The sequence below is a fragment of the Mobula hypostoma genome, chromosome 6 (assembly GCF_963921235.1).
Source record: "Mobula hypostoma chromosome 6, sMobHyp1.1, whole genome shotgun sequence".
Taxonomy (NCBI): domain Eukaryota; kingdom Metazoa; phylum Chordata; class Chondrichthyes; order Myliobatiformes; family Myliobatidae; genus Mobula; species Mobula hypostoma.
In genome coordinates, this window is record NC_086102.1 from 87655065 (window position 1) to 87680068 (window position 25004).

The 25004-nt window shown below is 42.3% G+C and overlaps 1 protein-coding gene across 1 annotated transcript in view; it reads right to left on the reverse strand.

Annotated features, from left to right (window-relative positions):
* Window positions 1-13149: 13149 nt before the first annotated feature.
* The window catches only part of gpalpp1 (GPALPP motifs containing 1), a 68323-nt gene continuing 56468 nt past the window's right edge, over window positions 13150-25004 (reverse strand). The window contains exons 5-8 of the mRNA XM_063051159.1: window positions 24060-24194; window positions 21883-22047; window positions 20772-20870; window positions 13150-17552 (exon numbers count right to left, since the gene is read on the reverse strand). Coding sequence (XP_062907229.1) covers window positions 17334-17552; window positions 20772-20870; window positions 21883-22047; window positions 24060-24194 — 618 coding nt within the window. The 3' untranslated portion in view covers window positions 13150-17333. The remainder of the gene's footprint in view (window positions 17553-20771; window positions 20871-21882; window positions 22048-24059; window positions 24195-25004) is intronic.

The window sequence follows — 25004 nt, forward strand, 5'->3', positions numbered from 1 at the left end:
AAAAGAAAAAAAAAAACCCCAAAAAAAAACCCACCGTGCAACTAACTAAAAGCAAAGCAAAGCAATGGGCTAACTTGAAACCAAACAGAGTTAAACTTAAAATCACGTCCTCAATCCCGACCTCCATTAAAACAGTGAAGAGAAAACAAGAAGGGTAAATATTACATTAAATGAAAATATCGAATAAAAGGTCCCCAAATCTGTTCAAATTTAAATGAAGAATCATAAAGGTTACTTCTAATTTTCTCCAGATTCAAACATAAAATCGTCTGAGAAAACCAAAAAAAGGTAGTTGGAGCATTAAGCTCTTTCCAATGTTGTAAAATACATCTTTTCGCCATTAAAGTAAGAAATGCAATCATTCTACGGGCTGAAGGGGAAAGATTACTAGAAATTTTAGGTAGTCCAAAGATAGCAGTAATAGGGTGAGGAGAGATATCTATATTTAATACCTTAGAAATAATATTGAAAATATCTCTCCAAAAAGTTTCCAAAGTAGGGCAAGACCAAAACATATGAGTTAAAGAGGCTATCTGCCCCGAACATCTATCACAGAAAGGATTAATATGCGAGTAAAAACGCGCTAACTTATCTTTGGACATATGTGCTCTATGAACCACTTTAAATTGAATTAGGGAATGTTTAGCACAAATAGAGGAAGTATTAACTAATTGTAAAATCTGCCCCCAATCATCCACAGAAATGGTAAGCCCCAATTCCTGTTCCCAATCTACCCTAATCTTATCAAATGGAGCTTTCCTAAGTTTCATAATAATATTATAAATCATAGCCGATGCACCTTTCTGACATGGATTAAGGTTAATTATCGAATCTAAAATATATATAGGAGGAAGCATTGGAAAGGAAGTAAGTATAGTACTTAGGAAATTTCTAACTTGTAAATATCTAAAAAAATGTATTCTTGATAAGTTATATTTGTTAGATAATTGTTCAAAAGACATAAGGGAACCATCTAAAAATAAATCCAAAAACCGTAAAATACCCTTAGTCTTCCAAGTTTGAAAAGCGCGATCCGTAAAAGAGGGAGGAAAAAATATGTTACCTAAAATAGGAATCGCTAACCCGAATTGATTAAGATCAAAAAATTTTCTGAATTGAAACCAAATGCGCAAAGCATATTTAACTATCGGGTTAGAGACCTGCTTAAGACGTTTCGAATCAAAAGGAAGAGAGGAACCTAAAATAGAACCAAGTGTATAACCCTGAACAGATTGTAATTCCAATGCTACCCATTTAGGAATAAATAGTATGTCCCGATCAAGTAACCAAAATTTCATATGTCGAATATTAATAGCCCAATAATAAAATCTAAAGTTAGGTAATGCTAAACCTCCATCTCTCTTAGCTTTCTGTAAATGTATTTTACCCAGTCTCGGATTCTTGTTCTGCCAAATAAATGAAGAAATTTTAGAGTCAACTTTATCAAAAAAAGATTTAGGAACGAAAATTGGTAATGCCTGAAACACATATAAAAATTTTGGCAAAAAAAACATCTTAACTGCATTAATACGACCAATCAAAGTTAAATATAAGGGAAACCATTTAGATGAAAGTTGAGTAATATGGTCTATTAATGGTAAAAAGTTAGTCTTAAATAAATCTTTATGTTTACAAGTAATTTTAATCCCAAGATATGAAAAGTAATTATTAATCAATTTAAATGGAAATTTATAATATAAGGGAAGATGTTTATTAATCGGAAAAAGTTCACTCTTACTAAGATTTAATTTATAACCTGAGAAAAGACCAAATTGTGCTAATAACTCTAAAACAGCAGGAATGGATCTCTCAGGATTAGAAATATATAAAAGTAAATCATCAGCATAGAGTGATAATTTATGGGACTTTAATCCCCGAGTTATCCCAGTAATATTTAAAGATTCTCGAATAGCAATTGCAAGAGGTTCTAATGCAATATCAAATAATAGGGGACTAAGAGGACAGCCTTGTCGAGTACCACGAAAGAGAGGAAAAAAAGGTGAGTTTAAGGAGTTAGTACGAACCGAGGCTACAGGGGAGTAATATAACAGTTTAATCCAGGATATAAATTTCAAGCTAAAATTAAACATTTCAAGCACCTTAAATAAATAAGGCCATTCTACTCTATCAAAAGCTTTCTCGGCATCTAAAGAAATAACACACTCAGGAACATTTTGTGAGGGAGTATAAACGATATTTAACAATGTACGAATATTATAAAAAGAGTAACGACCTTTAATAAAACCCGTTTGGTCTTCCGAAATAATAGAAGGAAGTACTTTTTCTAGTCTATTTGCTAATAACTTAGAAAAAACTTTAGAATCAACATTTAATAAAGATATTGGTCTATAAGATGCACATTGAGCAGGGTCTTTATCCTTCTTTAGTATTAAAGAAATTGATGCTCTATTAAAAGATTCCGGAAGTTTACCAAGTTTCAAAGAAGCCTCAAAAACCTTATAGAGCCAAGGAATCAATAAAGAAGCAAAACATTTATAAAATTCAACGGTAAACCCATCAGGGCCAGGAGCTTTCCCCAGATTCATAGAAAAAATAACATTCTTAATCTCATCCATTGTAATGGAAGTATCTAATAAAGAAGACACTCCCTGGTTCAGGATGAGTTATTACCCCAGACACAGTCTTCAGGTCCCACACCGCCTGGTTCAGGATCAGTTATTAACCCGACATCGTCATCAGGTCCCACACTCCCTGGTTCAGGATCAGTTATTACCCCAGACACAGTCTTCAGGTCCCACACCGCCTGGTCAGGATCAGTTATTACCCCAGACACAGTCATCAGGCCCCACACTCCCTGGTTCAGCATCAGTAATTACCCCCGTGACAGTCAGCAGGCCCCACACTGCCTGGTTCAGGATCAGTTATTACCCCAGACACAGTCATCAGGTCCCAGACTCCCTGTTTCAGGATCAGTTATTACCCCCGTGACAGTCATCAGATCCCACACTCTGGCTCAGGATCAGTTATTACCCCGACATAGTTATCAGGTCCCACACCGCCTGGTTCAGGATCAGTTTTTACCCCTGATACAGTCTTCAGGTCCCACACTCCCTGGTTCAGGATCAGTTATTAACCCGACATCGTCATCAGATCCCACACCGCCTGGTTCAGGATCAATTATTAACATGACATCTTCATCAGGTCCCACACTCCCTGGTACAGGATCAGTTATTACCCCAGACACAGTCATCAGGTCCCACACTCCCTGGTTCAGGATCAGTTATTACCCCCGTGACAGTCAGCAGGTCCCACACTCTCTGTTTCAGGATCATTTATTACCCCAACACAGTCATCAGGCCCCACACCGCCTGGTTCAGGATCAGTTATTACCCCCGACACAGTTATGATGTCTCACATTCCCTCGTTCAGGAACAGTTATTACCCCCGACAGAGTCATCAGGTCCCACACCGCCTGGTTCAGGATCAGTTATTAACCCGACAGATTTATCAGCCCCACACTCCCTGGTTCAGGATCAGTTATTACCCGCGACACGGTCATCAGATCCCACACCGCCTGGTCAGGATCAGTTATTACCCCTGACACAGTCATCAGGTCCCACACTCCCTGGTTCAGCATCAGTTATTACCCCTGACAGGGTTATCAGCCCCACACTCCCTGGTTCAGGATCAGTTATTACCCCCGACACAGTCATCATGTCCGACACTCCCTGGTTCAGGATCAGTTATTACCCCTGACACAGTAATCAGCTCCCACACTCCCTGGTACAGGATCAGTTACTACCCCAGACACAATCATCAGGACCCACACTCCCTGGTTCAGGATCAGTTATTACCCCCGTTACAGTCATCAGGCCCCACACTCCCTAGTTCAGGATCAGTTATTACCCCCGTTACAGTCATCAGGTCCCACACTCCCTGGTTCAGGATCAGTTATTACCCCAGCCACAGTCATCAGGTCCCACACTCCCTGGTTCAGGATCAGTTATTACCCCAGCCACAGTCATCAGGTCCCACACTCCCTGGTTCAGGATCAGTTATTAACCCGACATCGTCATCAGGTCCCACACCGCCTGGTCAGGATCAGTTATTACCCCCGACACAGTCATCAGTCCCTACAATACCTGGTTCAGGAACAGTCATTATCCCCGACACCGTCATCACGTCGCACACTCCCTGGTTCAGGATGAGTTATTATGCCAGACACAATCATCAGGACCCACACTCCCTGGTTCAGGATCAGTTATTACCCCAGACACAGTCTTCAGGTCCCACACCGCCTGGTTCAGGATCAGTTATTAACCCGACATCGTCATCAGGTCCCACACCGCCTGGTCAGGATCAGTTATTACCCCAGACACAGTCATCAGTCCCTACAATACCTGGTTCAGGATCACTTATTACCCCGACATAGTTATCAGGTCCCACACCGCCTGGTTCAGGATCAGTTATTGCCCCCGACACGGTCATCAGATCCCACACCGCCTGGTCAGGATCAGTTTTTACCCCTGATACAGTCTTCAGGTCCCACACCGCCTGGTTCAGGATCAATTATTAACATGACATCTTCATCAGGTCCCACACTCCCTGGTTCAGGAACAGTTATTACCCCTGACATAGTCATCAGGTCCCACACTCCCTGGTTCAGGATCAGTTATTACCCCGACAGGGTCATCAGGTCCCACACTCCCTGGTTCAGGATCAGTTATTACCCCGACAGGGTCATCAGGTCCCACACTCCCTGGTTCAGGATCAGTTATTACCCCCGTGACAGTCAGCAGGTCCCACACTCTCTGTTTCAGGATCAGTTATTACCCCAGACACAGTCATCAGGTCCCAGACTCCCTGGTTCAGGATCAGTTATTACCCCTGTGACAGTCATCAGGTCCCACACTCTGGTTCAGGATCAGTTATTACCCCAACACAGTCATCAGTCCCTACAATACCTGGTTCAGGAACAGTCATTATCCCCGACACCGTCATCACGTCGCACACTCCCTGGTTCAGGATGAGTTATTATGCCAGACACAATCATCAGGTCCCACACTCCCTGGTTCAGGATCAGTTATTACCCCAGACACAGTCTTCAGGTCCCACACCGCCTGGTTCAGGATCAGTTATTAACCCGACATCGTCATCAGGTCCCACACTCCCTGGTTCAGGATTAGTTATTACCCCCGACAGAGTCATCAGGTCCCACACCGCCTGGTTCAGGATCAGTTATTACCCCCGTGACAGTCATCAGATCCCACACTCCCTCGTTCAGGAACAGTTATTACCCCCGACAGAGTCATCAGGTCCCACACCGCCTGGTTCAGGATCAGTTATTACCCCCGACAGATTTATCAGCCCCACACTCCCTGGTTCAGGATCAGTTATTACCTGCGACACGGTCATCAGATCCCACACCGCCTGGTCAGGATCAGTTATTACCCCTGACACAGTCATCAGGTCCCACACTCCCTGGTTCATCATCAGTTATTACCCCTGACAGGGTTATCAGCCCCACACTCCCTGGTTCAGGATCAGTTATTACCCCAGACACAATCATCAGGCCCCACACTCCCTGGTTCAGGATCAGTTATTACCCCAGACACAGTCATCAGGTCCCACACTCCCTGGTTCAGGATCAGTTATTACCCCAGACACAGTCATCAGGTCCCAGACTCCCTGGTTCAGGATCAGTTATTACCCCAGACACAGTCATCAGTCCCTACAATACCTGGTTCAGGATCAGTTATTACCCCAGACACAGTCATCAGGTCCCACACTCCCTGGTCAGGATCAGTTATTACCCCAGACACAGTCATCAGGTCCCAGACTCCCTGGTTCAGGATCAGTTATTACCCACGACACAGTCATCAGTCCCTACAATACCTGGTTCAGGATCAGTTATTACCCCAGACACAGTCATCAGGTCCCACACTCCCTGGTTCAGGATCAGTTATTACCCCAGACACAGTCATCAGTCCCTACAATACCTGGTTCAGGATCAGTTATTACCCCAGACACAGTCATCAGGTCCCAGACTCCCTGGTTCAGGATCAGTTATTACCCCAGACACAGTCATCAGGTCCCACACTCCCTGGTTCAGGATCAGTTATTACCCCTGACACAGTCATCAGGTCCCAGACTCCCTGGTTCAGGATCAGTTATTACCCCAACACAGTCATCAGGTCCCACACTCCCTGGTTCAGGATCAGTTATTACCCCTGACACAGTCATCAGGTCCCACACTCCCTGGTTCAGGATTAGTTATTACCACAGACACAGTCATCAGGTCCCACACTCCCTGGTTCAGGATTAGTTATTACCCCCGACACATTCATCAAGCCCCACGCCGCCTGCTTCAAGATCAGTTATTACCCCGACACAGTTATCAGGTCCCACACCGCCTGGTTCAGGATAAGTTATTACCCCGACACGGTCATCAGATCCCACACCGCCTGGTCAGGATCAGTTATTACCCCAGACACAGTCATCAGTCCCTACAATACCTGGTTCAGGATCAGTTATTACCCCAACACAGTCATCAGGCCCCACACTCCCTGGTTCAGGATCAGTTATTACCCCTGACACAGTCATCAGGTCCCACACTCCCTGGTTCAGGATTAGTTATTACCCCTGACACAGTCATCAGGTCCCACACTCCCTGGTTCAGGATTAGTTATTACCCCCGACACATTCATCAAGCCCCACGCCGCCTGCTTCAAGATCAGTTATTACCCCGACACAGTTATCAGGTCCCACACCGCCTGGTTCAGGATAAGTTATTACCCCGACACGGTCATCAGATCCCACACCGCCTGGTCAGGATCAGTTATTACCCCAGACACAGTCATCAGTCCCTACAATACCTGGTTCAGGATCAGTTATTACCCCAACACAGTCATCAGGCCCCACACTCCCTGGTTCAGGATCAGTTATTACCCCAGACACAGTCATCAGGCCCCACGCCGCCTGGTCAGGATCAGTTATTACCCCTGTGACAGTCATCAGGTCCCACACTCTGGTTCAGGATCAGTTATTACCCCAGACACAGTCATCAGTCCCTACAATACCTGGTTCAGGAACAGTCATTATCCCCGACACCGTCATCACGTCGCACACTCCCTGGTTCAGGATAAGTTATTATGCCAGACACAATCATCAGGTCCCACACTCCCTGGTTCAGGATCAGTTATTACCCCAGACACAGTCTTCAGGTCCCACACCGCCTGGTTCAGGATCAGTTATTAACCCGACATCGTCATCAGGTCCCACACCGCCTGGTCAGGATCAGTTATTACCCCAGACACAGTCATCAGTCCCTTCAATACCTGGTTCAGGATCACTTATTACCCCGACACGGTCATCAGATCCCACACCGCCTGGTCAGGATCAGTTTTTACCCCTGATACAGTCTTCAGGTCCCACACCGCCTGGTTCAGGATCAATTATTAACATGACATCTTCATCAGTCCCCACACTCCCTGGTACAGGATCAGTTATTACCCCCGACATAGTCATCAGGTCCCACACTCCCTGGTTCAGGATCAGTTATTACCCCGACAGGGTCATCAGGTCCCACACTCCCTGTTTCAGGATCAGTTATTACCCCGACAGGGTCATCAGGTCCCACACTCCCTGGTTCAGGATCAGTTATTACCCCGACAGGGTCATCAGGTCCCACACTCCCTGGTTCAGGATCAGTTATTACCCCCGTGACAGTCAGCAGGTCCCACACTCTCTGTTTCAGGATCAGTTATTACCCCAACACAGTCATCAGGCCCCACACCGCCTGGTTCAGGATCAGTTATTACCCCCGACACAGTTATGATGTCTCACATTCCCTCATTCAGGAACAGTTATTACCCCCGACAGAGTCATCAGGTCCCACACCGCCTGGTTCAGGATCAGTTATTAACCCGACAGATTTATCAGCCCCACACTCCCTGGTTCAGGATCAGTTATTACCCGCGACACGGTCATCAGATCCCACACCGCCTGGTCAGGATCAGTTATTACCCCTGACACAGTCATCAGGTCCCACACTCCCTGGTTCAGCATCAGTTATTACCCCTGACAGGGTTATCAGCCCCACACTCCCTGGTTCAGGATCAGTTATTACCCCCGACACAGTCATCATGTCCCACACTCCCTGGTTCAGCATCAGTTATTACCCCTGACAGGGTTATCAGCCCCACACTCCCTGGTTCAGGATCAGTTATTACCCCCGACACAGTAATCAGCTCCCACACTCCCTGGTACAGGATCAGTTATTACCCCAGACACAATCATCAGGACCCACACTCCCTGGTTCAGGATCAGTTATTACCCCCGTTACAGTCATCAGGCCCCACACTCCCTAGTTCAGGATCAGTTATTACCCCCGTTACAGTCATGAGGTCCCACACTCCCTAGTTCAGGATCAGTTATTACCCCAGACACAGTCATGAGGTCCCACACTCCCTGGTTCAGGATCAGTTATTACCCCCGACACAGTCATCAGACCCCACGCTCCCTGGTTCAGGATCAGTTATTACCCCAGACACAGTCATCAGGACCCACACTCCCTGGTTCAGGATCAGTTATTACCCCCGTTACAGTCATCAGGCCCCACACTCCCTCGTTCAGGATCAGTTATTACCCCAGACACAGTCATGAGGTCCCACACTCCCTGGCTCAGGATCAGTTATTACCCCAGACACAGTCATCAGGTCCCACACTCCCTGGCTCAGGATCAGTTATTACCCCAGACACAGTCATCAGTCCCTACAATACCTGGTTCAGGATCAGTTATTACCCCAGAAACAGTCATCAACAGGCCCCACACTCCCTGGTTGAGGATCAGTTGTTACCCTTGACACAGTCATCAGGTCACACACTCCCTGCTTCAGGAAAAGTTTTTTCTATTTTTAAATTTTTTTTATTAATTATTATTGAAAATCAACAACAAAGAAAAATACATTAAAGGTAATCAAGACAACATATCCATATGTAGAATAAGAGTTAAGCTATTAACCAAACTAAACAGTATATCAATAATAATTTTTTAAAAATGTTAAAGCTATTTTTTTTTGGGAAAAATAAACAAGGAAAAAGGAACCCCTGCTAACTAAAACAAAAAAAACCCTAATAACATAAATAAACCCATTTGGAGCACAAACCCGGAGCTATATGCCATACAAGCTTCCATAAAAAAAAGACACCAATCCGCCAACCAAATCCATTTACCCAAGAATCAGAAAAGGACCATGTTAGTTAACTCAAATCAAATGATAATAATGGGCCAAAGAACCCCACCTTTTCTCGAAGTCAAATCTTGGATCAAAAGTTCGACTTCTAATTTTTTCCAAACTAAGACATAACATCACCTGAGAGAACCATTGTATCAAAGTGGGAGCAGAGGTATCTTTCCATTTTAATAAAATAGCCCTTCTAGCCAATAATGTGACAAATACAATTACGTGTTGGTCAGATATAGAAATACCGTCAATATATTGAGGAATTATACCAAACAAAACTGTCACTTTATTAGGTTGTAAATTGATTTTTAAAGCTTTAGAAATTGTAGAAAAAATAGATTTCCAAAACTGTTTCAATACAGAACACCACCAAAACATATGTGTCAATGTAGCTATCTCAGTTTTACATCTATCACACTACTATTTACATTAGGAAATATTTTAGACAATCTCTCCTTTGTCAAATAATAACGATGTACAATTTTAATTTGAATTAGAGAATGACTGGCACAAATCGAAGAAGAGTTGACCAGCTTCAAAATTCGCAACCAATCCTCTGTTATCAAGTCATGTTAAGCTCTCTTTCCCAATCTTGCTTAATCTTAAGTAAAGGATAGTTATCCTGTTGTAATCGTAAATTATAAATTTTCCCAACGAAACCTTTCACTAAAGGGTTCATTTTTAAAATAATGTCTAACAAATCAGAATCTTGTATCTATGGAAAATTACTTAAATATTCTTGTAAGAAATGTCTGACCTGAAGATATTGCAAAAAATGTGAATATGAGAAAGAGTATTTAGTTACTAATTTCTCAAAGGACATCAATTGGCCTTCTTGAAACAAATCCATAAAGGAAAAAATTTCTTTATTCCTCCAAAGAGAAACAGTAGGATCACTAAGTGAAGGTTTAAATAAATAGTTTCGATAAATTAAACTCAAATGGTTAAATAATTTAATGGTACCAGATTCGTACTGACTGCTTAATCATAGGATTTTTATTTAGAATAGAAATTTTGGCTAATTGTACAGGTAAAGGAGCTCCTAATAACGAAGTTAAATAAAATTTCCTTTATTCAGGAACATTTCCTGTGTCAGGAACAGTTATTACCCCTGACACAGTCAACAGGCCCCACACTGCCTGGTTCAGGAAAAGTTATTACCCCTGACACTGTCATCAGCGTCTGGGAGGGGGATTAGTGTGGGGGGGACAAATGGATGAAGGAATCACAGAGGGAGTAATCCCTGCGGACATCAGAGAGAAGGGGGAGGTAAAGATGTGTTCATAGGTAGGACCCCTTTGGAAATGGAGGGAAGTTCGGGATCATGATGTGTTGGATGCGGACGCTCATGGGGTGATAGGTGAGGGCAAGAGGAACTCTATCACTGTTAAGGCTGCAGGAAGGTGGGTTCTGAGTCTACTGAACTTCTTGCTGACAAAAGATCTGGGGATAAATTCCTTGTGTATACTTAAAGCTGAGAACATGATTTATAAAGAATCTGTAGATCAATTCCCAAGAGCGGCCCTGAGCTTCTGTCAATTCTCCATCCCAATTCCCCTTCAAAACCTTTGTCATTAACCTTCAACAATGCTCCAAGATCCCCAACAAAAGCTCAAGAAAGAGCACCTTGCTTCTGGGCAAGTTGCACCCCTTGGGAGTTAACACTGAATTTACCAATTGTAGGTAGTATCTTGGATAAACTCCTCTCAAGCTTCCAGCCGGGTACAGGTATCGATTATAACTGATGTTTCAAAGACGAACTCTGTCACCTTCATCAGGGATAATATCTGGGCATGTCTAATCCAGTGCTATTTATACCTCCGCCATCTATCCCTTCTGATTGGTTACTCCTCATCCGATCAGGTTTCCACTCTCCTACTTCGTTTAAAATCGAATTCTAATTCTTACTTGGAGTGAGACCTTCGCTTTTGTTAAAATTCTTTTCCTCTAATTTTACTTCAATGGCTTTCTTCACCAGGCGACCCAAAAGCCATTGGTGTAGCACAGTAGTTTGTGCCGTCAAAGTCAATCCCATGTGGAAGACACTATCAGTGTGCTGGAGATCCATAAGAGTCTGGGAGGAGTGAGTGTCATTGCCATTACAAAGGAAAATGCTAGGCAAACCCAAAGGTCATAAGGTGGATAAGTTGAAAGACCTACATCCCAGAGTCCTGAGAAAGATTGCTGAACAGATGACAGATGCACTGGTCATGATCTTTCAAGAATCACTTGAGGGCATGGTCCCAGACTGGAAGATTGCAAATGTTACTCTACTCTTTAAGGAGGGAGGAAGGCAAAAGAAAGTAAATTATTGGCCAGTTAGCCTAACCTCAGTGGTTGGGAAAGTGTTGGAGGCCATCATTAAGGATGAGGTTTCAAGTTACTTGGAGACTGATGATAAAATAAGTCAAAGTCAGCATTGTTTCTGTAAAGGGAAATCTTGCCCGACAAATCTGTTAAGAGTTCTTTGAGAAAGTAACAAACAGTGGACAAAGGAGAGCAGTGCATGTCATTTACTTGGATTTTCAGAAGGCAGTTGATAAGATGCCACAGGAGGCTGCTTAACAAGATAAAATCCTATGATGTTCCAGGAAAGATACTGGCATGGATAGGGGAATGGCTGACAGGCATGAGGCAGTGAGTGGGAATAAAGGCAGCCTTTTCTGGTTGGCTGCCAGTGACTAGTGGTGTTCCTCAGGGGTCAGTATTGGGACCACTACTTTTCACATTGTTTGTTAATGATTTGGATAATGGAATTGATGGCTATGTGGATAAGATAGGTGGAGGGGTAGGTAGTGCTGAGGAAGCAATGTGATTGCAGCAGGACTTAGACAGATTGGAAGAATGGGTAAAAAGTGGCAGATGGAATACAGTGTTGGGAAATGTACTTCATACTTTATACTTTATTGTTGCCAAACAATTGATACTAGAACGTACAATCATCATAGTGATAATTGATTCTGCGCTTCCCACTCCCTGGATTACAAATCGATAGTAAATATTAAAATTTTAAATTATAAATCATAAATAGAAAATAGAAAAATGGAAAGTAAAGTAGTGCAAAAAAAACAAGATGCAGGTCCGGATATTTGTACGATAATGCATTTTGATAAAAGCAATAACAGTGTGGACTATTATCTAAATAGGGAGAAGGTTCAAACATCAGAGGTGCAGAAGGACGTAGAGGGTCTTGTGCAAGACTTCCAGAATGCTAATTTACAAGTTGAGTCTATGGTAAAGAAGGCAAATGCAATGTTGGCATTTATTTCAAGGGGAATAGAATATAAAAGCAGGGAGATAATGCTAAGGCTTTAGAAGGCACTAGTCAGGCTGCACTTGGAGTATTGTTAACAGATTTGGGTCCTATATCTCAGAAAGGATATGTTGTCATTGGAGAGAGTCCAGAAGAGGTTCAGAAGTATGATTCCAGGAATGAAGGGGTTAACATATGAGGAGTGTTTGGCAGCTTTGGGCCTGTACTCACTGGAATTTGGAAGAATGCAGGGAGATCTCATTTAAATCTACCAAATGTTGAAAGGTCTAGATAGGGTGGATACGGAGAAGATGTTTTCTATGGTGAGGATATCCTGAACTAGAGGGCACAGCCTCAAAATTGAAGGGCAACCCTTTAGAACAGAGGTAAGAAGCAATTCTTCTAGCCAGAGAGTGGTAAATCTGTGGAATGCTCTGCCACAGACTGCTGTGGATGCCAGGTCCGTGGGTGTAGTTAAGGTAAAAGTTGATAGTTTCCTGATTGGTCAGGGCATCAAAGGATATGGCAAGAAGGTAGGTGTATGGGGTTGAATGGGATCAGCCATGATGGAACGGCAGAACAAATTTGATGGGCTGAATGGCCTAATTCTGCTCCTATGTCTTATGGCTTTATGGGAGGCAACCATTCTACTCCATCTCCGTCGTGAACTGAATGTCTGGATGTATGCTGTTCAGATAGTCGTGGAACTGTTATAGAGTGCCTGGAGTCCATGATGCCACACTGCAAAGGTGTCATCGACATATCTGAAGAAGCATTTGGGGAGCAAGGACAATGAACATAGAACCCTCTCCTCAAATGAAACCCCCATCAGGAGCTCAAGAAGCACAGGAGATGTATCCGTTTGGGTTACCCGGAGAAATCAGCGGTAGCAGAACATTACATTTGCAATGGCCATAGGATTGACTTCGACGGCACAAAACTACTATACTGCACCAATGGCTTTTGGGACCACATGGTAAAGGAAGCCATCGAAATAAAACTAGAGGAAAAGAATTTTAACAGAAGACGAAGGTCTCTCTCTAAGAACTAGAATTCAATTATAAACAACGTGGGAGAGCGGAAACCTGATTGGACGAGGACTAACCAATCAGGAGGGACGGACTTCGCTAGATATGCCCAGGCATCATCCCTGATGAAGATGGCGGAGTTTTGTCATCGAAATGTCAGTTATATTCGATACCTGTACCTGGCTGGAAGCCCAAGATGAGTTTATTGATCATATATGCTGGGAAAACACTAGATCATTTTTCAATATCTTGGATACTTTTCTCTCCAAAGGTGTAACTGCTCTTTCTCCAGCTGTTTGTTTTAATAATTATTCTTACAGTTGCAAGAAAAAGTTTGTAAACCCCTTGCAATTACCTGGTTTTCTGCATTAATTACTCATAAAATGTGGTCTGAACTTCATCTAAGTCACAATAATAGACAAACACAATCTGCCTAAACTAATGGCACACAAACAGTTGTACTTCTTCTTGTCAATGCTGAGTACACTATTTAAACAATCAGAGTCGAGGTTCAAAAATGTATGTGAATCTCTCGAGTAATGCCTTCTACAAAAGCTATTTGGAGTCAGGTGTTTCAATCAATGGGATGAGATTGGACGTGTGGGTTATAAAGGTGCCCTGCCCTATAAAAAAAGACACACGAAGTCAGGTTACTGACAGACCTGCTCTTCTCAAGAAAGATCTATGTGCACCATGCCTCGATCAAAACAACCTTCAGAGGACCGTACAAGAATTGTAGAGGTGCATGAAGCTGGAAAAGGCTACAAAAGCATTTCTAAAGCCCTGAATGTTCATCAGTCCACAGCAAGAGAAATTGTCTACAAATGGAGTAAATTCAGTACTGTTGCTGCTCTCCCTAGGAGTGGGCGTCCTGTAAAGATCACACCAACAGCAATGCTGAAGGAGGTGAAAAAGAATCCAAGGATAACAGAAGTCTTAGAAACTTGCTAAAGTCTCTGTTCGTGTGTCCACTGTAAGAAAAACACTGAGGAACAATGGTGTTCATGGGAGGACACCATGGAGGAAACCACAGCTCTCCAAAAAAATACATTGCTGCATGTCTCAAGTTTGCAATGTTCCACAACGCTTCTGGGACAATGTTCTATGGACAGATGAGACAAAAATTGAACTTTATGGCAGAAATGCGCACTGCTATGTTTGGAGGGAAAAGGGCAGTGCACACCAACACTAAAACCTCAACCCAACTGTAAAGCATTGTGGAAGGAGCTTCATGGTTTGGAGCTGCTTTGCAATTGTTGAGAGAACAATGAATTCAAAATTGTATCAAGACATTTTACAGGATAATGTCAGGGTAGTGGTCCATCACCTGAATCTTAATAGAAGTTGGATGATCCAACAAGAATGATCTGAAACACAAGAGTAAATCAACAACCGAATGGTTTAAAAAGATGAAAATTTGTGTTTTGTAATGGACAAATCAGAGTCCTGACCTTAACCCAATTGAGATGCTGTGGCTTGACCCGAAGAGGGCTGTCATGCAAGGTATCCCAGAAATATTGATGAACTGAAACAGTTTTGTGGAGGTTATTGCTGCTAACGAAAACTCTAGCAGTAATTAAATACAAGGGTTCTTTTACTTTTATCAGCCTGGACTGTGAAAGATTAAATAATATGTTCAATAAAGACAAGTATAATTGTATGTTATTAGTTTAGGCTAATTGTGTTTGTCTATTATTGTGACTTAGATGAAGATCAGAACACATTTTATGAGTAATGAATGCAGAAAACCAGGTGAAAAGGGATTTAGTGTTTTCTTGGCGTATGATGAATAAACTCTTCTCGGGCTTCCAGCTGGGTACAGGTATTGGTTTTATCCAATCGATATCTGTACCCGGCTGGAAGCCCAAGAAGAGTTTATTCAGAAAACCAGGTAATTGCAAAGGGTTCACTAACTTTTTCTTGCAACTGTACTTTGATGTCTTTGGTCTCTCTTCTTCTATTTCCCACTCTGGCCTCCTACCTCTTCTCACCTGCCTATCACCTTGCCCTGGGTCCCCTCCACCTTTCCTTTCTCCTATGGTCCACTCTCCTCTCCAATCCACCAGCATTTTGTGTGTTGCTTTGGATTTCCAGCGTCTGCAAAATTTCTCATGTTTACCCTTTATAGTTCACCAAGCACCTTTTGTTTCAGTATCTTTCATTCCAAGATATCTCTCAGTCTTCAAATTTCCAGTGAATCGAATCCCAATCTGCTTAATTTTTCTCTGTGAAACAACCTCTCCTTATCTGAGATCATCCCCATTGAACCTTCTCTGAACCGTTTCCAATAAAATAGAATCTTCCTTAAAGAAGCCAACTCACTTAACCTGTCAATATCTCTCTGTACATTGTTTCCATCTTCCCCGCCTACTTTTGTGACATCACCAAAGCTAGCTCCTGGACATTTATTTCCTTCCTCTAAGTCATTGACAAATTGTAGCTAGTTGCTGTCCAGCACACATCTCTGTGCTACCCCAATAGTGACAGACTGCCATTTTTAAAAATATTCCTTTTATTCTGGCATCTTCCCCCTTCCTTTTCAGTCCTGAAAAAAGTGTCTCAGCCTGAAACGTCGACTATTTATTCATTTCCATAGATGCTGCCTGACCTGCTGAATTCTTCCAGCATTTTGTGACTTTGCTTTCCTGAGGCTTCAGGAAGTCCAAATACATCCACTGGTTCCCCTCCATTGAGACTTGCACAAAAAGGTTCTCAGACATTTGAGATTCGCATTTCATCAATAACCAGAAAATAACATAAACATCATGGCTGCAAGAGGTCATCGGAATACCTGGACAAGAGAAGGTAACAACAAACAAACAGCTGGAGTGACTCAGCCAGTTGAGCAGCTTCCGTTTCCCATCAAAACCCAGGGCTGAATGTGCAACTTCACATAAATCCAATCCAATTTATGTCCTGACATCAGCTCATCTCTTCAAGGCATCCTTATTCTTATTTCCTACATTCTATTGCTAGTAAAAGTTCCTTAATCATTCTAGACTCATTTCCTTTGCACATCCGAAAAATGTCCAAGTTCTATAGATGTGCAACAGAGAGTATCCTAACTGGTTGCATCAATGCCCAGGAGTAGGATAGGCTAGAGAGAGTGGTGGATACAATCCAGTCCGTCACAGGTGAAGCCCTCCCTACCACTGAGTATGATGACACGGAGTACGGCTGCAAGGAAGCAGTGTTCATCAAAGGCCCCCACATCCAGGCCATGTGCTCTTCTCACCACTACCATCCAGCAGGAGGTACAGAAACCTTAGGTCCCACACTACCTGTGTCAGGAACGGTTATTAGCCTACACAATCATCAGGCCCTTGAACTGGCATGGATAACTTCATTTGTGACTACTCTGAACTGATTCTACGACCTGGAGTCACTTTTAAGGACCCTTTAGAACTCACGTTCTCAGTATTATTTCTATATGCACAGCCTGTCTCTGCACATTTTCTTTGTATGTTTATGTATATATTTTCATAAATTCTGTTGTATTTTGTAATCCGTAAATGCCTGCAAAAAAATGAATCTCAAGGTAGTATATAGTAACAGATCTGTTATTATTTTGAACTTATTTTGAATGGATTTGTTAGGCTGGAGAGGTACCTGACCATAGCAGATAAAAAAAAGGTGTAATCGCTGATTATCAAACATGAATAAAAATCAGTTTACTTTTATTTTAATTAATTAAAATTATTAAACAAAGAACACTTTATTACAAGAGATCTGCCACTCATACATGCCAGTTTGAACCAATATGCCAAACAAAAAATATCACAACAGAATTAAACTATGGACCGACGATAGTTGATCTAAATCTGCAATTTGCTGCTAATATTATTTTTACAGAAACATGTTGCTTTTTCCATGTGAAAACCTGGAGTTTAGCTCCTTAGACTTCTTGATTAAAGCATTCTTCTGGGCCTCATCGAACCGGTGAACCTGAAGGTCCTGGTCGCGGTCAAATGGCCGCCGCTCCTGCGGTCTGTTCTTCTCAGCTTCTGCTTTTCTTTTCAGTTTCCTGCTGTGCATGTCCAGAAGGGACTCCGATCGTGTGGATTTCTTGAAACAACAATAAAAGCAAAGTTTGTTGTCATTTCTGCCATGAACGGGATATTTCAGCCATTGTGCCCTGGTCAATTGCAAATGAGATACACTCGTATGTTCACATATATTGTGCTGATGGTGCTCCAGCCATCACATCGTGCCTGCTAACATCTAAGCAAATCAAAGGCTTTGGTCGCATGAATTATGCATCCCGTAATCCAAATCGATCCCAAGTATTTACAGTTCAGACTGGCTGAATACCAAATTTGAAATAGCAGTCAGTATGGACCTGCATGGACATCCAAGGACCCTGCGCAGTGTAATGAAACCTCCTTATTTCTGAACTCCAACCCCTTTGCAATAAAGGCCAGTGTGTCATTTGCCTTCTTTAACTACTTGCAGCACCTACTGGTTACCTTCCTGTGTTCCATGACAGCAATACCTCAATCTCTCAACTTCACTCATTTGCAGTCTTTTTTCCAGTTGGATAATAACCTGCCATTTGATTACTTTTCCTGACCTCACATTTTTTCACATTAGACTCCATTTGCCAAGTTTCCATCCACTCAATTCATCTGTATGCAATTGCATCACAGCCTGTCCTTCCACCTATTCTTATGTCATTGGCAAACTTAGACACTTGACATTCAATCTCCTCCTTCAGGTTACTAACATAAATCGTAAATAACTGAGGCCACTCCACTGTTTGCATACATCCTACCTGAAACTGTGTGTTCTATGTGATAACCAATCTTCAATCCATGCTAACATACTTCCACCATTATTACAAACTTTTAATTCATGCACCAATCTTTTAAACGGCACCTTGTCAAACATCTAAAAAAAAAACCATAAGGAGAGAAACAGTGAAGCAACTAATAACATAAAAGCCGATACCAAAATTTTTTTCAGAGGAATAAAGAGCAAAATGCAAGGGTGGATATTGGACCACTGGAAAATGACACTAAAGAGGTAGTAATGGGGGAGAAGGAAATGGTAGATGAACTAAGTAAGTAGATTGCATCAGTCTTCACTGTGGAAGACACAAGCAGTGTGCCAAAAATTCAAGAGCATCAGGGGGCAGAATTGAGTGTAGTTGCTCTTACTAAAAAGGTGCTCGGGAAGCTGAAGGATCTGAAGGTAGATATATCATCTGGACCAGATGGTCTACACCCCAGGGTTCTGAAAGAGGTGGCTGAGGAGATTGTGGAGGCATCAGTAATGATCTTTGAAGAATCACTAGATTCTGGAATGGTTCCAGAGAACTGGAAAATTGTAAATGTCACTCCACTCTTTAAGAAGGGAGGGAGCAAATTATAGGCCAGTTAGCCTGACTTCAGTGGTTGGAAAAATGTTGGAGTGTATTATTAAGAATGAGTTTTCAGGCTACTTGAAGATGCATGATAAAATAGGTCCAAGTCAGCATGGCTTCCTAAAGGGGAAATCTTTCCTTTTGGATATAACAGGCAGGCTAGACAAAGGAGAATCGGTGGATGTTGTGCACCTGGACTTTCAGAAGGCCTTTGATAAGGTGCCGTACACGAGGCTGCTTAACAAGACAAGAGTCATGGTATTACAGGACAGGTACTAGCATGGATAGAAGATTGGCTGATTGGCAGGAGGCAAAGAGTGGGAATAAAGAGGGCCTTTTCTGGTTGGCTGACCGTGACAAGTGGTGTTCTGCATGGGTCAGTGTATTGGGACCAATCCTTCTCATGTTATACGATAACAGTCTGGATGATGGAATTGATGGCTTTGTGGCCAAGTTTGCAGATGATACAAAAATAGGTGGAGGGGCTGGTAGTTGAGGAAGCAAGCAGTCTACAAAAGGACTTAGACAGATTAAGATAATGTGCAGAGAAGTGGCAGATGGAATATAGTGTAGGGAATTGTATGGTCATGCACTTCGGTAGAAGGAATAAAACCATAGACTATTTTCTAAACAGGGAAAAAAATTCAAAAATCAGAGGTGCAATGGGTCTTGACAGTCCTCATGCAGAATTCCCTAAAGTTTAACTTGCAGTATGACTCAGAGGTAAGGAAGGCAAATGGAATGTTAGCATTAACTTTGAGAGAACTGGAACATAATAGGCTTTATAATGTAATGGTCAGACCATATATGGAGTATTTTGAGCAGTTTTGGGCCTCTTATCAAAGAAAAGATGTGCTGGCATTTGAGATGTTCCAGAGGAGGTTTACAAGAATGATTCCAGGAATGAAAAGATTAACATATGAGGAGCATTTAATTACACTAGGCTTGTACTCGCTGGAGTTTAGAAGAATGGGGGTAACCTCACTGCAGCCTATTGAATATTGAAAGGCCTAGATAGAGTGGAAGTGGAAAGGATGTTTCCTATAGTGGTGTCTGGGACCAGAGTGCAGAGCCTCAGAGTAGACAGGCATCCATTTACAACAGAGATGAGAAGGAATTTCTTTAGCCAGAGGGTGGTGAACTGTGAAATTCATTGCCATGGATGGATGTGGAGGCTAAGTCATTGGGTATATTTAAAGAGGAGGTTGATAGGTTCTTGATTATTTAGAGCGTGAAAGGTTCGGGGGAGAATAAGCTGACAGGGATAGTAAATCAGCCATGATAGAATGGCGGAGCAGACTTGATGAGCCGAGTGGCCTAATTCTGCTCCTCTGCTTTATGGTCTTTTATTTGTCCAAATACACCACATTTACAGGTTCCCCTTTACCTGCTCTGCTTGTTACATCCTCAGAAATACTCGTTATTTGTCAAACATCATTTGCCTTTCAAAAAACAATACTGGCTTGGTTTAATTAGACTGAACTTTCCTAAATCATTTGCTATTTATTCTTTGATTACTGTTTCTGGCAGCTCGCCAACAACTGAGTTAAACCAACTCACACAGTTTCTCGCATTTTGTCTTTCTCTCTTCTTGAAAGTGACATAGTGACAGCTGGTGTTTTCCATTCTATTGGTACTAACCCAGAGTTCAATGTGGTTTGACAACCTTCAACCAAAAAGTCCATCATCTCTGTAGCCAATTCTTTTAAAATACTGGGTGCAGACCGTTGTGTTCTGGTGACTTGTTTACCTTTAGTCGTAAGTTTTTCCTAACACCTGTCTTGTGATTGAGAATGTTGTTAACACATCTATTGTCAAAAGCAGTTTTGTGCAGAAGTAAATAGTTGTGTGGGAGTCATAGTTGAAAAGAGGATGCCACTGGTATTCTTGCTTTGTTTGGGGATTTAAAGGAAGTTGCTCACATTATATAATGCCACCTCCATGTTCAGTCGTTTATCCCTTTCAGAGACACAGGCCTGTTCAGGATCTTTCCCAGAGGACACTTTTGCTTCTAACATTTCCTGTGAAATGAAACAAAATACAGTTAACAAGGCAGAAGTTCCTTAGAAGAAGCAATGAAAACAGACACCAAGAAGTCACCGCCAAGTCAGAATTGTATTCTGGGAAAGATACCTTGAAATAGTAACACAAATGTCAGCCAGAATGGAGAATATAAGGAACTTTTCTTACCAATTGCCTGTGTAATGAAGGAAATTGCTAATGATTTTGCAATTTACATTTATACCTCTTTTAATGTACTTTGCTGGAAAGATAATCCTGCTTTGATTGGGAAATATTGGTGTGGTTTCTCTTGCTAGGCCTGTTTTCCAAGTATGAAGAGATTCTGCAGAGTAATTAGACTATTTGCTGCAGTCTATCCAATTCAGAGCCACTCTTCTCTTTGTACTGAAAGAACCAGTTGCTGTATGAGCCCAGCAGTGTATCTGAGATGCAATTGTGGCTATATACCAGTTTGACATGACATGCTGTGGATCTTTTCAGACAACAAACCAGATGCTCTCCTGGAGAATTAATACATGTCATCACACAAGAAACAGTCTTAAACTTGACTAAATCTAATCAGCATCTGTAAATGGAGAAGACAGGAGATTCAAGATCCAAATTGGAACAATGTTGTTAAAGGTTCATTATTCACTACATAGCATAATAATATCCTTGCTCTGGTTGAATGTGGAGAACTACTGTTCTCCAAAAATACTGTTTTATAGTTTAAATGGTCATGGGATTCACAGAATTATGAAATGATACAGCACTGCAGCTTTCATTTCTGTCAATTATACCATGCTAATATTTTGGGTAAAACAATCCAATAATTCCCATTCATTTACTCTTTCTCCACAGTACTTTTGAATTCTTATGTTTTAAAAGTTGCTACTGAAAGCTGCTTCATCTGAACGCTTTCTAATTTCTTGACAGTCATGTTTTTCTAGTTACATTGTGTTGAGCACAACTGTGAACCCCCTAAATGGCTGTCAACCCATTTGTCAGCAATTAGAGAGATTCCAGACATACCTGAGCTTTCCTTTCCCTGTCAGCCGGAGTGTCTGTCCAGATGGAGCGGTCAGACGATTCTCCATTTGCACACTTCTTAAATGTTCTTGCACCCAGGCCTATATGTTGTAACACCGGTGGAAGCTCAGTCATCCAAGACTCCCTGCCTTGCTTCTGAGTCTCACCCTGCAGTTGAATGACAAACAGAGATCGTCATCCCAAAAATATGTAAAGTACTGTATCTTCCATGAATTAATCAGAAAACACATGAGGAGAGAATTAACTTTTCTGGAGTGATATTTGATTCCTCCTTTGTATGTACAGAAGTACGGATAGAAGAGTACAGTCTTAAATGAACTACTATGTTTGTTCATTCTGGCTGGATGTTGGTCAGTCTTGTATGCATTGTGGCAGTTTCTTTCCCTCCCCCTCCTTGACCACCGTGATTCTCCTCAGACCCTTGTCCTTCAAACCCCCCCCCCACCTAATTGCCACTTCCTCCCTTGTTGTAGAGGGCCTTCAACCCTCCCCATTGGCCCTGCCTCTGCTTGTCAGCAACTAATGCGATGGTGTACCTTCACCACTCCATGCAGGAGGAAATTTGCGTTCCATTAACAGTCTCAATCCTTTGCTCAAAATGCAGCTGTCTAGAATTCAGGACTGATTAATTGCCAGGACACTACTCTATTCTCCTGCTTAATGAAGCCAAGGGTGAAACTTCCAACAAACTGTCACTGATGATTAACTGGTCTCTGACAACTCATACTCATTCATCAATCACACTTTATTTACGCGTGTACGAGGAGAACAGTCAGCCCGACTTCAAACTGTCCCAACGTTACTGCTCAAAATTGCCTGCTTTTTGTACTGAGGTTGATCCAATAGAAACTTCGAGCACTTCTAAATCTCCTTATTTGCGTATTTAACTACCAATCATAATACATATTTCAGCTGTTAATAGTCAATAAAATCTACATGTTAAAGACCAATAATATTTGAGAATTAACTATCCAATAGCTTGCGTGCCTTGCAATCCTTTATTTGCATCCTTGTCTTGGTATGCCTGGTGACCTTGGGACCCAAGCATAAACAGTAGCCACGCTTAGCACAATATCTGCTGGTACATTGTTTCTGTCGGTACACCATCTTGCCCTGCTGCTACTTCCACAGCTTGCTTAAGAAACTGACAAGCCGTAAGGACAAATTGGCTGCCTGATAACGGCGGAAACGTGTTTTGCTCCAAAGCATGCTATCCCTGTTTTTAAGTTGTGACTAGGCCGAAAGGGCACAGAGATAAGCAGGCAGCACGTGGTACCATGGACAAGTACTCCGATAAGGGTCTTAAGCATGCAAACAGGGGCAGGGGTACTCTTGCTTTCGGCTGGAGTCACAGACAGACCTGACCTGAGGGGCAGACTAATGCAGAGTAGAGAGTCTTATAACGTGGCACGTGTGCACGTCGCCGACAAATCGCATGGTGAGTTAACTGAGCCTCCTATATGCTGATGGTACTCTATTTTGGGCTCAGACTTTCGAACACGCATGCCTTTCGTCTTGGCGGGCCTGATTCGTAGCTCCCACACTGTAAGTTGCAGAGTTTATACCGTTACTTACATGACTCTTACAAGTTTAGTCCTGCTACTCCTTTGTAGCTCTTGCTTTGTGCAACACACATCACTCCCTATGAGTGCACGGGTTTCCGCTGGGTGCTTTGGTTTTCTCCTACATCCCAGTGGGTGGGTTAATTGGCTGTTGTAAAATTACCCCCCCCCCCAGTGTGTGGCAGGACAATCGGGGTGTTGACATGCACGTGCAAGATACAAGGTTTCAGTGAAATGAAAGTGGGAGAGGACTGATGGGAATGCTTGCATAGACTCGATGAGATGAATAGCCTTTCATATTGCAGTAAAATATGTATGAGGATATGAGACTGAGTGAACACAAATGATTCCCAGGAAGCAAGCCAAAATTGGATATAATAAATTTTCCACAATCCAGGAAACATGTAAAGATTGTCCAACTGAAATGTATTGCACTGTGTCAGGATTTTATTAGATACATATGTAGCTTAGCAAGTCTGGTTCAACATCTGCAGAATCCCAAAGATACTAAGGCAGGGAAGATGCTGGAGACCATGTTTCTATCGTAAGTGGCAAACTTCACTAGCCATATACAATAACTGTAGAAAGAGGTATTACCCTGTTCCCAGATACCAGCTTTTCCTTCATTCTGTTCGACCTTCGCTCAATATCTGCCGCTGCACAGCTTTCAACTGTCCCCATTGAGGGCACTGGGCCAATCAGAGTCTCTTCATCACTGCCTTCATCTGGAGGCTATAAAGCACAAAAGAGTTGTGAGGCACAATGCTAAGACACGAGATCTGTGGGCATGGAACTTCAAAAGCTTGTAGTCTGTTAAACAAAAGTTCTCAACAGTAGCAGTAATGTAGTAAGTATATTTAACCATGCTTTATACAATCAAGCACTTCTATATTTTGTAACTGGAAACAGTTTTTGAATAATTCTAACCATCAGTTACACACCTATTGCAGAGTGATTGGGATAGTTACCTGCAGCTCTGTCACAACCAAGTCAGAATCATGCTGGTTCATTTCAGTGCAGTACTAATGGAGTACTGCCCTGCTCAAAATGCAATCTTCCAGTTGAAGTACTAAATATAATTCACCATCTGCCCTGTCAGAGGTGTACAGGACGTGCAAGTTCCTCTCAAAGATTCCCCTAAATCACCTCATTCATTCCAATACTATTGCTTGCAGCAGAAAAATGATAGCTGTTTTTCTCTATCTGAAAACAGTGCGAAGAGTCATACAGGAATAAAGAGTACGTTCTTCGAGCTTAATGACAATTACATGGAAGGGAAGAAGGGAGGGGGAAGATTTCATTTTATTGATACTGAAATGACAGAGGTTTAGTGTTTTCCAGCACATTGTTTTCTTATTTTTGCACTTTAGTTGTATTGTGATGATGGTTTTTATGTCCAAGCTCTTCATCATCAATTATCAATGATTTGGATGAGGAGCTTCAGTGTAATATATTGAGGTTTGTTGAATGATACAAAGCTGGGTGATGGTGTGAGCTGAATGCAGAGATAGGGATGAATACAGATTACATGAATGTCTGGAA